The following is a 15,615-nucleotide window of genomic DNA, read 5'->3' on the forward strand; positions in this document are numbered from 1 at the left end:
ACACCATAGGCCAGTTAAAAACACTGCGTGGTTGCCAAGGCCAAAGCAAAATACAAAGTGGAATGGTGAAGAAAATTAGGTAATGCATTTAGTTCTGATGATATGTTGGACATTCAGAAAACCTAATTATAGGTTTGCACCGCGTCCAGCCAAACAAACCGGCATGCACTTATTGCTGGTGCCCGGATTGGAGAAACGTCTTTTTCGTGAAGAAAGGCTGATAGCAACACCGCACAGTTGTAAAGTTTAAGGTCATGCCTATGGGTATGACTCATTTTATTGTCAGAAAAAATGCTCTGTTTGCTTGCTGTATCTTATCCCATCACACGTAAAAGTCTGGTATTGAACACACCCAGGGTAATGCCTTTAATAACCACCTAAATTCACCAGATCGAATATCCCAATTTGATGTTTCCTAACAGACAGACAATTTAGTCCATTCCTTTTGTGTTTGTTCGATTTTTGAGCTGATTCATGAATTACAGTATCGGCCTTTGCAACTGGATGAATTGGCAAGACCTTCCCGTCGATTATTTCCTAACCAGAAACTTTCAGAATACACTTTCTTAACATCTGATCCTCAATGCTCATACTTTCTTGCGAGTAAACCTCAGGAGATATGTGGCAAATCTTATAAGACTTGTGCTTGTAAAAGAGCGTATACATAAACGATGTAATCGTTGTAGAAAGCAAGTAACCTAACTGGTTGAGGTGAGTTTCACAACTCCATTCTCACCAGTACTGCTGCACTTAAACTGCTCTGATCTATCAAGCATCTGAACATTCCACATTAATTAAAAGATTCTACGTAACCCCTAAATTAAAGTTCAATCTCATTATTGGTATATTCAGGAATAAGTTAACATCACTGCTAATTGAGTGCACACTTCACATAAGGTGAAATTCATGGTTTTGGTCAATGGACACTTAGAAAACCAGAGCACATATTCTCACATAAAAATGTTTTTGCAGTAGTGGCAGCACAGGCGCACTTATTTCGATATCTGTGATGCCCATGCTTGCAAAACGTTTGTTCTCATGAGTGCGCGCAGTTCACACCAGATGACTGAATTTAGTGAGTTCGTATTTCCAATATGTATATTTTCATGTTCTTATGTGAACTTTCTTCAACGAATTCGAATATATTGTTCCCAAAAGGGTTCAGATAATGTGGAAGAGTTTGAATGATGTGAGTGATTGCTCCAAAATGTTATTGCTTTCAAGGTGAAACAGTCGACCATTCCGCGAGAATAGACTGTTGATGGAAGAAACTTTGAACTATTTCATGTTGTAAATACTCTTACGAGTTCTAATTTTTCCACTATGACTTTAATTTGTCCAAGTTCACCAGAATGACTTCTATTTTTACGATGACTACTGTTAAACTTATCTACCGACTTCAGTTTTCTAGCTCAATTGCGATGGTATTGGAGCGAGGCGCACTGACGAACTTTTTCCTGTTCTCCAGTTGAAAAACGTGATAAAAAAGATTCAGATAAGATTCATGTGAGTCTCTAAAAATGATGTGTGAATGAGAGAATCTGTGCAATTTCATACAATTAAGGGTCAAATAGAACATAAGTTCGGTGGAAACTTGGAGACTGCATCCATAGAGATCGCCGAAGTTATTATTGTTTTATCAGCAAGCGAATCTTGTGAATTGTAGTCAGCCAAGAGGGCTTCGTCAGACCACTTGCCGCGTACGTCCAATTCCCACAACGATTTGATGGGTTTTTTATTTTTGAGGGCCTTTTTATCTATTTGTGAACCGTCCTCTTGTAGTCAGCCAAGAGGGCTTCGTCAGACCACTTGCCGCGTACGTCCAATTCCCACAACGATTTGATGGGTTTTTTATTTTTGAGGGCCTTTTTATTTGTGTGTGAACCGTCCTCGAAAGGTTTGCCTTAAACCTGGAAAAAAAAGTAGCCGAAATTTCAGACTAGTCAGTTTCTTGTGCTTCCCTCTGTTTGTTGTATTCATCTAGGCACAAATGGTTCCTCTATCTACTGATGGATGGAGGCCTTCATTATTCTTTGCACAAAGTAAACCGGCATGTTTTTCAGATGGATGGCACAACTACTACGTATTTATGACGACCGAAGAAAATGCCGTTACCATGGTGCAACAATGGTGAGACCGGTGAGCATTACGAATGCCGAGAGTGCATCAGACACGGTTGTCGCCAGGACCAAATGGGTGGCCTTGATCGCTATCCTCACTCCCATACCTCACAAAGCGATATTCTAAGTGGAGGTAAAGACGATAACATACCGTGAACCGCTGTTCTAGGTAGTGGTTTTTGAAACGTCCGATATTCCGAAATAAACCAGAGGGCCGTAATGGCTTTGACTATAATAGCTCGCACTTTAACTAGGGGTAGCGGACCTGGAATGTCCACATACAAGTACCACAGGTTCAATTTCCTAGCATGCATGGTTTCAGAACAACAGTATCCCAAGCAGTTAGGCTAACTGACTTCCAAGGTTCAGTACAAGATCCGAAAAGAGAGCTTTTCGTCAAAAATATACCTCATCACATGCACCATATTGGCTTCAGCAAAAAGTGAATTTATTAGCGATGTCTGGAAACACTCCAGGTTTCAGTGTTTCGTTACGTTCATTTTGAATCAAGGTAACTTTAAGACTCTTTAGGCTTTATACTTGCACCTTTGCAGAATCAGTTTTCTATGGAAAATTTAAGTGTTAGTTATCCCGAATTGAATGCGTGGAATATAAATTCACAGGAATATTCATTTATGTAACTCAAAAAATTAAGCTTGCCGCCCTTCCTATGTAGTAGGTAGGTACGCTTGCGATGTGTGTGCACATTACTTGTTTCGACTCGTACCAAATGGTATAGACAGTCAGAGGTCAAATAAGCTACGATTCTGTGGCGTTATTTGTGCGTGTAGGGGAAAAAACGAGTTTCGTGTTCTAGTCAGAGACTGTATTTGAACTGTCTCGTCGAGTATATTGGTGAAGAGATACTTACAGAACATAGGGTGACCAGCTACAATTTTTTTATTGATTTCATCATCGCAGTAAATATCTAATGTTTAACATACGGGGTAAGTAATGAAATAAAGAGCTAAGTTTGACCACTTAAAGCAAAATGTGGAAATCGACAACTGGTAGTCAATGATACCCAGGGTAGGTAGAACCTATGAAAGACAAGATCGATTGATTCGTTTCACCAGAAGACTTTTGAGAAAAGTGTTTGAAAGTATGGTTCCGAATTTTGCAATCGTGTTGCAACCGCTTCGGCTATAGACAAACAGCGCGTTGGATCAATACTGTCACATTATTTGGCAGATAATGTACAACGATTCATCTGGATTGATCGTGCAACTGGTGTAAATTATGTGTGATTCAGTCAATCCTTTAGGTGAACCAATAATTCTAGTGATGCTCCGGCGCATCAAGAAAGTAGGGTGGTTGAGACGGTAGTTCTATATAGCACATGAGCTTTGAGCTGATTCTTGACAATAATCTGGCTGAAACTAGCAACATACCGTCCTCTTTGTGAATTCTTGTTATCCAGCATTGTATCAAGGTGAGATAAATACACGAATTCTGTTGTGAAACGAAATTAGGTTGACTACGTCAGTTCAAGGAGAAGGGGCGGTTTGGTCAACGAGGTTTTCTACTGGGATACACGTTTATAGGAAACTTTCGCCGTGCAAGCTCCCATTTTACTAAATGAGAAGCGTAATGAGCTGTGTAAGCTGTTTATATGGTATGGACTCACAGATGGTTCAACAACTCGAGGCATAATGACAAATCTGCATATTAGGGGGAAAAATCTTACACTTATCTCACAGAATTTTGGATGCCCACGCGACTCCGTGTCAAAATATCACGAGCACATCTTACTGGACTTCACTAACCTTTGATAAATAAGCCTAGCGAAATCCTTATTTGTAGTTTCAGTAAATTTAATGACGCAACAGAAAAAATCGAAAGACATTGATGACCTATTATTGTATCTGACATTATTGTCGTAGAAGATGCCCGCCTCAGCATACTATCGAATGTTTCTTCCGTGGGATCCTTAAAGCCGAATACCTTTCTTTTTATGCAAACTCTGACAAATTAATTTACCAGATTTTGTCCGGAGTACAAGCGAAGATTGACATCGTCGTACGGATGTCCACGAAATGCATAGATTTTCTCACTCCACTCCGAAAGAATATTTGTGGATAGAAGGGACTCACTGAATCAAAAGACGCTAATTCTTTTACAAAAACTCATAGTCCCATTAGTGCTAAAACTATGTAATAATTAATGTGTTTGCTCATTAGGCCCGCGTTCCACGCAGTCGTAATTATTCTGTTTTTGATCGGTTCAACTTTAAGGCAAGAGGTTAACCACTTTGACGTCGGATTCGGCTCTACAAAACAATTAAAATCAATTAAGGTAAAACGAATTGGAACACTGGCTATGCACGCTTCTGAATTCACGAGTGAACTAGTAAGTGAGCAGGTCCCCGAACGCATCCCAAAGAAAAGAGCATTGTTGCTTGAAAATAAACTTTGGAGAGAAAGCTCTCATCATGCTCATTCACTGGCTTTCATCTTAATTCCGTCTGATTTATCGCATGCTTTTTGGACAAGTGTACTGACTAGCCTGAACAGTTCAAGGCAACAAAATGTGAGTTTTTAGAACGTCACAAGTTAGTTCTACAGTCTTAGTCATCATCATATTCATCATCAATGACATCGACAATAACGTACACAGCACCAACCTCACCGCTATCAACTTAATTACCTTCCACTCGTCATTTTATGACCATCCAGCAAGTGCACATTTATCTTGATTATTTTCGCCATTTAACTTGTTGACAGCAAACATATTCAGTATTCATATTTTCTACAAGTCTTGCAATAGTTTGACGTAATTTATGGGTGCACCTACGTTCAGATACCTTTACTTCATATCTCTACAATCATGTTCACCCTGGCGATGCATAGAGTAACTCTCGCCCTATACCCGTCAGCTCATCAGATTTTCGTTGTTACTGCAAAGCTTAAGATGTATTTTAAGGTTCAACGCTGGTTTAGGGCCTAAACATTCAAAACAAGCAAGCAATCTTTATAACAAGAAACAGCGTGCGATCGGTTTTACCAACGGTGGTTATCTTTGGCCTATCTGGAGCGAACAATAAAATATAACAAGGACGGAATTGCACAGCTCAAACCCCACAGTCATCATTTAAACACCAGGTGAAATTATGCAGGAGACTCTGGTGCTTGAACATTTATCAAACTACTCTTGTTTTGACGCCCTTATGAACTGCCTAGTACATATGAAGAGTTAAATCTAACTGAAGTTTTGACAGCACATTGAACTCTACTTGGCATTTTCTTGTCATCCCAGATCTCTGCAAATTTCATCTCGGAATGACATTGTGGGAAGAACTTTGTGATTATGATTAACGTCGGCTCACGGTTGGTCAGTCAGGTTGAGAATACCACTTTCTACATCGCTGACCACCTAAAGCATACAAAGCTGATTAAAATTATCACCCTCTTAGCTCAATGTCACTTCATAAGAGATTAAATTAAAGTTCATTGGAGCTGCTTCCGTCTAAGGTCATGACTCGGGGGCAATTTACCTGCATTGCCTGCAACAATTTCTCCCAGAAACTGGACAATCATAAAATTTTGCCTCTTCGTATTTTTGGTTTTCATCATTAAAAAGCATATTCCGTCGACACATTTGAGACCTAACCACTTTACACTGCTAAGAAAAAAACATAATTACATTTTTTACATACCGTACATAAAATTAATATTCGATTAGAGGAAACTAGCCATATTTAGGTAGCTGTTCGTGGAACGTCTTACATGATGCGGATAGGAATGATTCTTCAACATTGTTGCACTCAGACTCCCAGAGCATAACAAACATGATTAGCTGTGAGACGACTGCAACAAAATCGCGGAGCTCAGTGGACAGTCTGACCAACAATTGGACATGAGCTCAAGTCAACGCCTTAAGGTCTGAAGTTTGATTGTACGCAATAAAACCCAATATTGAATGGTGATTGTTGAATTCCTCCTTAAGGATGACATACGTAATTCTACAGACAGCAAACGTAGGTATAAGGGTTTTAGTACTTTAGGGACAAACTGACCTAAGTAGAGGGGGAAATTAAACTGGAGTTACAAAATCTGACAAAGTGTATATTCATAATCACTGAATTTTCGACTGATCAGATCGAAGTTTTCGGTTGCAAGGTAACCAATATTTCCGCTTAGTTCCGAGCGTTTTGAACAAGTTGTTCCCACGGCTTGATATTCACTGTGTATTGTCGCCTTTGAATTTTTTCAGACCACATCTACGACCTTGAATGAAAATCCAAACACAATAGAGCGATACAACCAATGAATGTTACTAGATCGTTGTCCATGATTTCGGCCATACCACTGAAATGTTTGCGCGTTTAAATGTGAAAGTTGAGATGCTTTCAGCGTGCGTTGGAGGAGTAGTGGTAGCAGGTTCACCTCGCATGACCAAAAATATGCACCGGTGATGAGGTTTATTAAGAGAGGTAGTTACGTCCAATGCTTCTCCCTTTGGTGTGAACTCATCGAAATGATTGTGTCAGGGCAAGAGGATGACTGTTCGAACGAGAGTGATGTGGAGCTGCATCCTAGTAATACCGCAACCACCTAAAACCAACCATAATTTTGACAACGCGTGGGACACTTAATCCAGTTGGAGTTACCCGACGAGCGAAAGTCTGTCCAGAATGCAACAATGCTTACTTGCTCTAACCGTTTCCGCCAGTCCGAACTCCTCTGAAACGACCGGAACCAAATTTAGCAACAAATTGTGGACAACTTTTCGAAAGAATGAGAGAAGTTCGCAACTGGCAACAAAGTGAATACTTTCAAAAAGCAAGCTTTAATACCAGAGAACAAGTTGATGCGTTTTTCCATAACTTTAGTTCCGTTTTGTACGGATCGATGGATCTGAAGACTGAATGCACGTGATGCGCAAGAGTAAAACACAAGAAATAAAGCCCTTTTTAGTTTTGTAATCTCTCAATCTGTAATAACCGGATGTACCGCGCAAACACTAATATTCATCAACCTATGTTCCAAATGTGATAATGACGGTGATGAGTGAGGTAATCACAAAGCTCCTAATCCTGAGTGCGTCCTATCATCAGTCCTATACGAGAGGATGTCCGTAATAGGCGGTATTCACCAGTATATCTCCTTGGGATAGAAATATAGAAAACCATTGGCCATGAAAAGGTAGTCATCAAAAGATATCTACTTAATAAACGCGATTACTCAGCAGTACAAATTAAAGTATCAAATTCGAAATTCAATTTTTTTAGCGGTTGTAGTTTGAAGCTGGCTAATGACGGTGCCGCAAGTGAGTGATTACATATTTGTATTAGGCGCGGTAAGATATGTTTTGCTCTCTAAATGAGGCACATATAGAGTTAAGTGCACTTAGATGAGTGGAGACGTGAAGTTAAATATGATTCTAGAAGTAGCACAAATTTGGCTGAAGGTATACCTGCTTCCAATATAAATCTTCAAGTCGAGTGAATCAAAAGCTTAGCAAAATACACTCATTGCATATCAGTTTGGTTTTTGCGAAAGACCCACATAAATCCCAGCCGAATCCTTTAGATATGATATTCTTTGAGTAAACGGACTACATTTTGTAGACTCGTGTTTCAGTTGGTGAAATTTAACAGCTTCGGAATGCATTGTGTAGACGTAACACACCACTCATGCGGTTCTGAAAACTCTTCGATAGCCCACGACCGGGTTACTCTTCTTAAGGGCTTATCAGGCAAACGAAGTCCCTTAGTTTTCCTTACCTTTATGCTCTGCTCAAACACAAATTGCACGAAATTAGCGAAACACCCATTTGCATATCAGCTTGGTCTTCGCAGTCGACCTAACTGAATTCAAGCTGAATGGTTGGTTTATGAGGTACTGAGTGAGACATGAGGTGGCCTAGCTCAGCACATTCAGTTAAAGATGCACGATATCACTCATATGATTTTCAGTTGTTGGTATCAGTGTGTGTTATACGCCCTTTATCCCCAGACTACTGAATTTCACGGTATAAACCATGAGATAGCGTAGAAAAAAGCAAGGTCCACCCTGATCACAAAATTGCAGGTCTCATGATACTTGAGAAAACCGTAGATGCGTTGTCATAGTGTGAGACAGAAAACTGTCCCAAAGTATCCTTTTTCAAGTCTAGAAAGAGAATGCAAGTCAACTAATTTGAGTGGATCAGGATATAACCGCCGCCAAAGTCTTACAGGCCACAGTCCTGCAACCGAAGTGATCAGGCTGATTGCGAAATGGGTGTACACCACATATTTACGCGCCCGTTCGGGAAAACGTCTGCCACCATTTCCTAGCACAGTCCTTAAATATGCCTATCAGCTTCCTTGTGATGCTTGCGTTAATTTCAGGGTTACAAAAATCCGATTTTGAGTATCCTAGTTTCATGAATGTAGACACTCCGACGAAGTGAACCAAAGTGTCCAATGTACATATATTAACCACAAACGGGTATGACGACTGCCAGCAAAACCATTGGTCACACGTTTAGCAGTTTATTATAGTTTGATCGGCTCGTTGTTTCCATGGGGTTTCTAAGTAGCCTGTCGGCACAACGAAGAGAGTAGATAACGATGACACCGACATTCATTTTAACGACAGGCAATAATATCGAAGGAGCAGCACAGGTTGTAGCTATCCTATAATGTGAAGTCAACTGGAAGGTTCAGTCGCAAGTGTACATAAAATGATTCAGATTGCAGCAAACACCTACCATAAACCAGAAAACCAACTTAGACATCCGAACGCCGTATTCAAACCGTTTCTTGCTAACGCAACTTGCCGGCTTTTCGACTAAATCCGGAACTTTTAGGGCTGCAAACTTCACGAATGGTATGGGTATTAAACTTCTACATTGTTGCATCCTTGACTTCATACCAACACGATAGAGCGAATATAACCCGGATACGATGGAGGTAACGTGGAACCATTCTGCTCTTCTTACAGCCCAAGACGAATTGCGAAATCTTATATACTTCTAAGCTTGCCGAACTTTGACAGGAGCAAAGAAAATTCATGGCTAGATTTAAACAAAAAATTTTCCAGCCAAACACTTGAGGCTTAGCAGGTCACATGTGGACGGACCTACTATGGTTCACTGACTTCCAACTACCCGTTCAACCTCGTCAAACGAACCATTCAACAAATAACTCAGCTTCTGACTGAGATGCATTTGACATGTGATTAACCCGATGTCCCAGAAGGAAGCCGGATTTCAGAATATCTATTCGGCAAATCCATAGTGGTTCTGCGTGCCCAAGTGATATTGGGCCGTAGAACCCGGACCACCTGTTATTACAAGCTTTGCGTTTAACAGTCAGAAGGATATTGCTGATATTAAGACTAGTCTGGAATAAGTTCCTTAATTCTTCATTGAAACTACGACCTAAATCTTGTAGGTAAAGAAGCAAGCAAGCGTCGAATGTCTGCTTAACTAGTCACGCGATGCTGATGCAGATCCATTGAGTTGGTAAAAATCACATATTAATAGGAAAACAGTCAGCTTAAAATGCTGAGCGAACTAATTATTCTTTATCTTACCAAGGGAACGATTATCATGAGGTGAAAACGGAATACCTTGATAACCCTAACTTCAGCATGAACACTAACGAGGCGATGTTGGAACAACCAGCCGATAACAAAAACTAAGTGCTTCATGAAATCGAAAGTGGCCATTACACAAAGCTCGCTGTTAACTTAACCGCGTATTGTGTATTATTTTCAAAAAAGGGTTTGTTTGAGGCAATTAAAAGGGAGGCGGCCATCGAAAAACAACATTTAGGGTAATGAGATTTGTCTGGGAAATGCATTTGCTTAATATAGTTGTATTTTTTCAGTTTGGAATGTGATTGACACTATGAACTTACTGTACACCACTTCCAAGGATTCTAAAATGACATAAGGATTCAGTAAATTCAATCCAATAAACTGATCAACTCGTAATTATCGTCTTGCTACATATCCAGCATTACCTGATTTTGCTTCAGAAAGGGACAAAAGAAGTCCAAAAAGAATTGTGTAGGTAGACACCATATTTGTTCCTCTGGCAAAATGACCTTCTTGATATTGGCAACAGTTTAAATAATGACCTAATTTGATTTCGGGCCACGTCATAAATAAATCGCATTGGTTTGAGTTGCGCTCCTAATTGCGATTTGCATTTTGTGACGGTACCTGTGGATCATTAGGTGAAGGGATACCTGCCCACGAGTGCGCAAAACAGTCTTTAATGTTTGCTAACGAGTGCACATTCCACTTGTTTCTCAGTGGTTCAAGTTCCGACCCAAAAAAATCAAATTCACAGAAAGCCACAATCATTTGTTACCAGCTGTAACAGGTGTTTGTGAACGAATTCAGAGAGACCTCTTGCAAGGCAGCAGCAGCTGAAGGGCTTATTCTACACATACTTTAACCCCCTGCTAAAATCGACAAACACAAACTCTAGTTTATTCATGAAGACAATTTGAGAAATAGCCAAAAGTCAACCAAAACGGTATTCTGACACTTAGCGAAGGGGTTTTGAAGCTGAACCGTTTTATTGTAATTATACACCCCCACCCTACCACACTCCACCCTACCTCCACCGGTAACCAATCGAGACTGAAATCTTCAGTCAAAACAAACGCTTTGCGCGACGTTGCAATCCGATGCTTGTTTATGCATCACCATAGCATATAACTTTTCCATACATTTAGAGGAGAAAGATTCCATGGGAGCTCTCCGAAACGGGTTTGCACTCGTCTCCCATGTGGATTTTATTTAAAGTAATGTCTGATCAAACACCTGCGTGCCAACTAGTTAAAAAGTGAAACATTTGTGAGAGGTTACAGAAACGTTTTCACAAGTCACTCGGTGCCTTATCCGCGTTTGCCTCCTAATACTAATATTATATATATATATATATATATATATATATATATATATATATATATATGTCAGCCCACCGTAATCTCCGACCAACCTCTTAGTGCTTCGTTTTTATCCACAATGGGCACTAAGTAGCGACAAAACACTGAAATTTTACATAAGTATCTTAGGAAAAGCGCCAAACGGAGTAGCTCCTTCTACATGATTCCAGGATCACACTTCGACACATCTAGCTTGAATGTCCCAAAAGTGCGATTTCTATCGAAAAACTGGCTACCTTGAATCATTCATGGTTTCCTGATGGTCCGCTGGTACATATGTCTAGCACAAGAACTCTCTGCTTGAGTACTTAATCGAAGAAAATAACTCGATGATTCTATTCCTCATAGTCATCTTTATAAATGCACGCCATGTTTTATTGAATCCATTCTTACAAAAAGCAAGTGAGAGTATATTTGACGGTGTGCAAATCATTGGGATTTTAGCTGTCAAATACAATACAAAAATGACTAAAATTGTCCCGGTCAAAACATAATTTCGGCTTCTATTCGGGCCGAATAATTGAAAAAAAACGAAAAAAGTATCAGATAAATGCTTTGATTTTACCAGTATATACTTTCAGGTCTCGGCCCATCAAGCAGTTATACTATTGCTCGACTCTTATTTATATTGTCCAGATAGCTGTAGACTACACCATGTATTGAAAGTTTATCAGTGGGCTAACGCTAGCTCATTCAGTTAAATAGAATTAATCCCAAGTCACCACATACGATGCAGTTTGGTCCTCAAGGTATCTAGATGTGATTTACGGAGACTGTGCAGCAGCTGTTCTATTCTATAAAAGCTAAACGTGGCAAATAATTTTTTATTCAACTTTTATCTACATATGATTAACCTGGTCAGTCAGTCATGTATTACCTAACGTACGTAGTAATGCTTTAGACCTATTTAACTGGGTTTTTCCAATTCACTTTATGGTTTTCACCATCTTACTACCAAAAATCGGAAGTGCCAATCAGTCTGATAAATATAGACTATCATCCGTCCACTAGTGAGCTTCCTAACACCTTACGTTATTCCGACATCTAAGGCATGGAGTTAACATGTTTTTTGTTATGGTGAAGGTTTGCTCTTGTAGCGATTCTGAGATCGATCACATCCAAACTCCTAACGCTTATCTTACCTGATTGCTTCAGTATCAGCGGCGTGGATAAGTAGGGTTACCACAGGTCACATAAATCACCCTGAGCAGTTCAGTAAGCGTATGTCCAGGTGCGTACTCTGCATGCCACATTATCGCTCCAGATTGTTTAGTCAAGGTTAGCAGTCGTTAGTGGGCTGGAGACAGTCGAATAGTTGCCGCGTGAGCTGCTTAGACAGGACAGAGACGTCTAAGAAATATGGCGCCGGAACAACGTTATCACTTAGTTTAGACCTCGTTAATGAACATCCATCGGGATTTTGCGAGTTTCCAGTTGGCCAACTCCATCTGTCTGGAATCGACATAGTTTTAGAAATGAAAAATCGCTTCAGTTCCAAGTTTTTCATTGACACAACTAACAGAGCAGTAGACTCCCTTCGCAACGCACTTGACTACTCCACAACCATTAGGTGTCGATTTTCTTCAACCATAAATGCTCATAAATAGTTGCCGAAGAATTCAGATCTTGAGAACTTTTTCTGGATTTATTTATTGTTTCTGAAGTGTTTGTAGGTTCATGCCAAAAAAATTTCACTTGTCCATCCGACTTGTGCCAGATTTTATGGTGTACTCACTTGTTAGTGGTTTTTTATGTGGCACACTCCTGATTTCAAGAAAACACGTTTTTTGAAAAATGAAAACTTGTAACTCTGAATCCAACACCAATACGCAGACAACAAGACAACCTTACCAAGCTCATTTATCGTTAATAGGATGAAACGTTGTGTGAAACAACATAGAGTTAAATAATGATGATAGATACGTGAACAGTAATGTTCGACACTTTCTCACACTCATGCTATAATTCTGACAGGTTTTCTTCTTTGCGTCAACAACCGACATCTGTGGCGTTACTTTTAAACGGTCTCCACCTTTACGAATCGAATCCCCAATCAGGATGACGCTTAGACTGACAGCGCTCAATGTTCTGTTCTAGCGTAAGTTATTTTAACTTTAAATCGTTCCGGCTGTGAAATGTCAGGCATCAACCTATTAAAGAGGCCAATCGGATCACGATGTATACGATGCAGCATATGGCTTCGTAATGCATGGATTAATCTAAGCTATTTGAGTTGGATTTACTTAGCACTTCACTGAATACATGTTTTACATGATTCTTTCAAACGTTTTGTAAATGATTTCAATCATGAGTAACTCCAATTCAGGTGGGATGAAGCAGAAACCAAATTGTGATAGATTCCTCCACATCTTCCTGATGATGTGAAGGCCTGTTATGTCATGGCTTCTTTAAACCTGAATCAAACAACAGTTAAAAAATTTGCCGCGGTATGGAGAGTATGGAGCCAAAATCTTCATGAAATATGAGATGAATATCCTTGGAACTTTTAAGGCAACAATAAAACTTCTTACATTTAAGACAGAACAGCAAAAGTACCCTCATTATCGGAAATGAAATTCTCCCATTAGTAATAAACCTGCTTCCGGAACTACCTTTATTCATGTCCTAATTGCTTCTGACATACTTGGATATTGCCGGTCTTTAAAAAGAAGCACAGGAATCTAAGGATACAAAATCAATGCAAAAAGATGGACGACTTAGAGTAAGACTGTAGCCTGTGATCTCCAATTTACAAGAAAACTCGTATTCACAGCCGTCGTGAAGGCCGATCAAAGTTGCACATGTACCTACAGTCGAATTATTTTAAAATGAGGGTTCAAAACCTGGCACGGCCATTGGATATGCACTGCTGATGAGCTCTAATAAGAGCGAAAATCGATTCCAGTGCTTTCCTTCGGTGTGGACTCACCGGAATAATTACGCCAAAACAGGAACACGGCCGTTCAAACGAGAGTGGTGTGGCTATAAAAGTAGAGTAAGATTGTAGCCTGTGATCTCCAATTTACAAGAAAACTCGTATTCACAGCCGCCGTGAAGGCCGATCAAAGTTGCACATGTACCTACAGTCGAATTATTTTAAAATGAGGGTTCAAAACCTGGCACGGCCATTGGATATGCACTGCTGATGAGCTCTAATAAGAGCGAAAATCGATTCCATTTCTTTCCTTCGGTGTGGACTCACCGGAATAATTACGCCAAAACAGGAACACGGCCGTTCAAACGAGAGTGGTGTGGCTATAAAAGAAAAACAAATAACTACTGCACCAACTTGGAGACCCACCTGAAATCCAGCTGAATCCCTCGTTTGTGATATTCTTGAGCTACTGAATGTGCTGTACCAGGCCGCCTCACTTTCAATTGCTACGATATTCGAGATATTGCGAAGCATTGTATAAATGTAGTACACTGCTCATAAGGTTGCTGCGAAATCTTTGACAGACCACGACCGAATATTGACTTCTTGGAGCTTATCAGGTAGACGCAGTCCCCAAGCATCCATCAACCTTATGTTCTACTTGAACTCATTGCCTAGACCTCCAAATATTCATCCAGGCAGTTTGGATAGAGCTGAAAACAAGGACGCCACTGACCTCGATTGGCAGTCACAACTTGCAGCGTCTCAAAACATGCACAGTGGGGACCAGGCAGCCTTTTCCTGGGAGGCGAGTAACACTGACAGCATCAAGACTTCTTGTATTACTTCTGCATCTTCCATATTGGTTTCCGCCTCACTGCTTCCGGCACTCTGGATTGGGTAAGGAAAACAGCACTCCCTTCAGTGAATAGTGGTTCGTCACGAATTACGCATAACCAAACTAACGCAACTGTATCGCTTGTAAACTGCTATTTTACATGCTCAATATCATCTCATTCCTCCCTTCAACATCGGTCATGGTACTATACAAAATTTTGTCTTAATGAAATACACAAGGTTCAACGTGACTTTGCGATTTTCGCTGAGCGACTTTTGTTGTGATTGTCGGTTGAATATCATGGGCTGGTAGTAATTCCTAACGTGAACAAAAATTACAGCTGTAGACACCGGACTTATTTAATTACATTATTGGGTTACAAATGAGATTACCGGAGATCTGGAACACCAGGAATGTAGAACCTTCTCTTCTTGGTGTAGCGATTCGAAGAAATACGGATCTGCAGAATTTCCTCTTGTGAGTTGAGGTTTACTTGGATTGTTCTCCTTGAGGCGTTATATCTGGTTTACTTTGATAGTTGCTCTGTTCATTGGAGACTTCTTCGGGCCGCTAGCCACTGCACAGCTTTCGGTGGTGAAAACTCTTCTATGGATGCTTCCATTGCACGACCGCACGTTAAACTACTAATCACCTTGCTACAGATTCACCGACACGAACTTCTACGCAGCATGGTCCTCAAAAAATGAAGACGTTCCATTTTACGCTGATGGAACAGATAAAGCCTGATACACACCCTCCTCGAGATTTGGGAATATACCGCTTTCACGTTACATGTGTTCCAAGTTAGCAAACGCGCCGCGAGCCGTGAGGATTCGTGCACTAAACTTCTATGCAATCGGAAGCTGATTCTTATCGGGAACATGCAATTTGC

At 40.3% G+C, this 15,615-nt stretch overlaps 2 protein-coding genes across 2 annotated transcripts in view; one reads left to right on the forward strand and one right to left on the reverse strand.

The window, feature by feature from the left end:
- Positions 1-15,615, reverse strand: part of T265_05698 (hypothetical protein) — a gene marked incomplete at both ends in the record, with an annotated part of 103,740 nt that overhangs the window by 76,056 nt on the left and 12,069 nt on the right. The window contains one exon of the mRNA XM_009170767.1: positions 14,213-14,265. Coding sequence (XP_009169031.1) covers positions 14,213-14,265 — 53 coding nt within the window. The remainder of the gene's footprint in view (positions 1-14,212; positions 14,266-15,615) is intronic.
- The window catches only part of T265_05697 (hypothetical protein), a gene marked incomplete at both ends in the record, with an annotated part of 104,834 nt that overhangs the window by 73,126 nt on the left and 16,093 nt on the right, over positions 1-15,615 (forward strand). The window lies entirely within an intron of this gene.

The sequence above is a fragment of the Opisthorchis viverrini genome (genome assembly GCF_000715545.1).
Source record: "Opisthorchis viverrini unplaced genomic scaffold opera_v5_108, whole genome shotgun sequence".
Lineage (NCBI taxonomy): Eukaryota > Metazoa > Platyhelminthes > Trematoda > Opisthorchiida > Opisthorchiidae > Opisthorchis > Opisthorchis viverrini.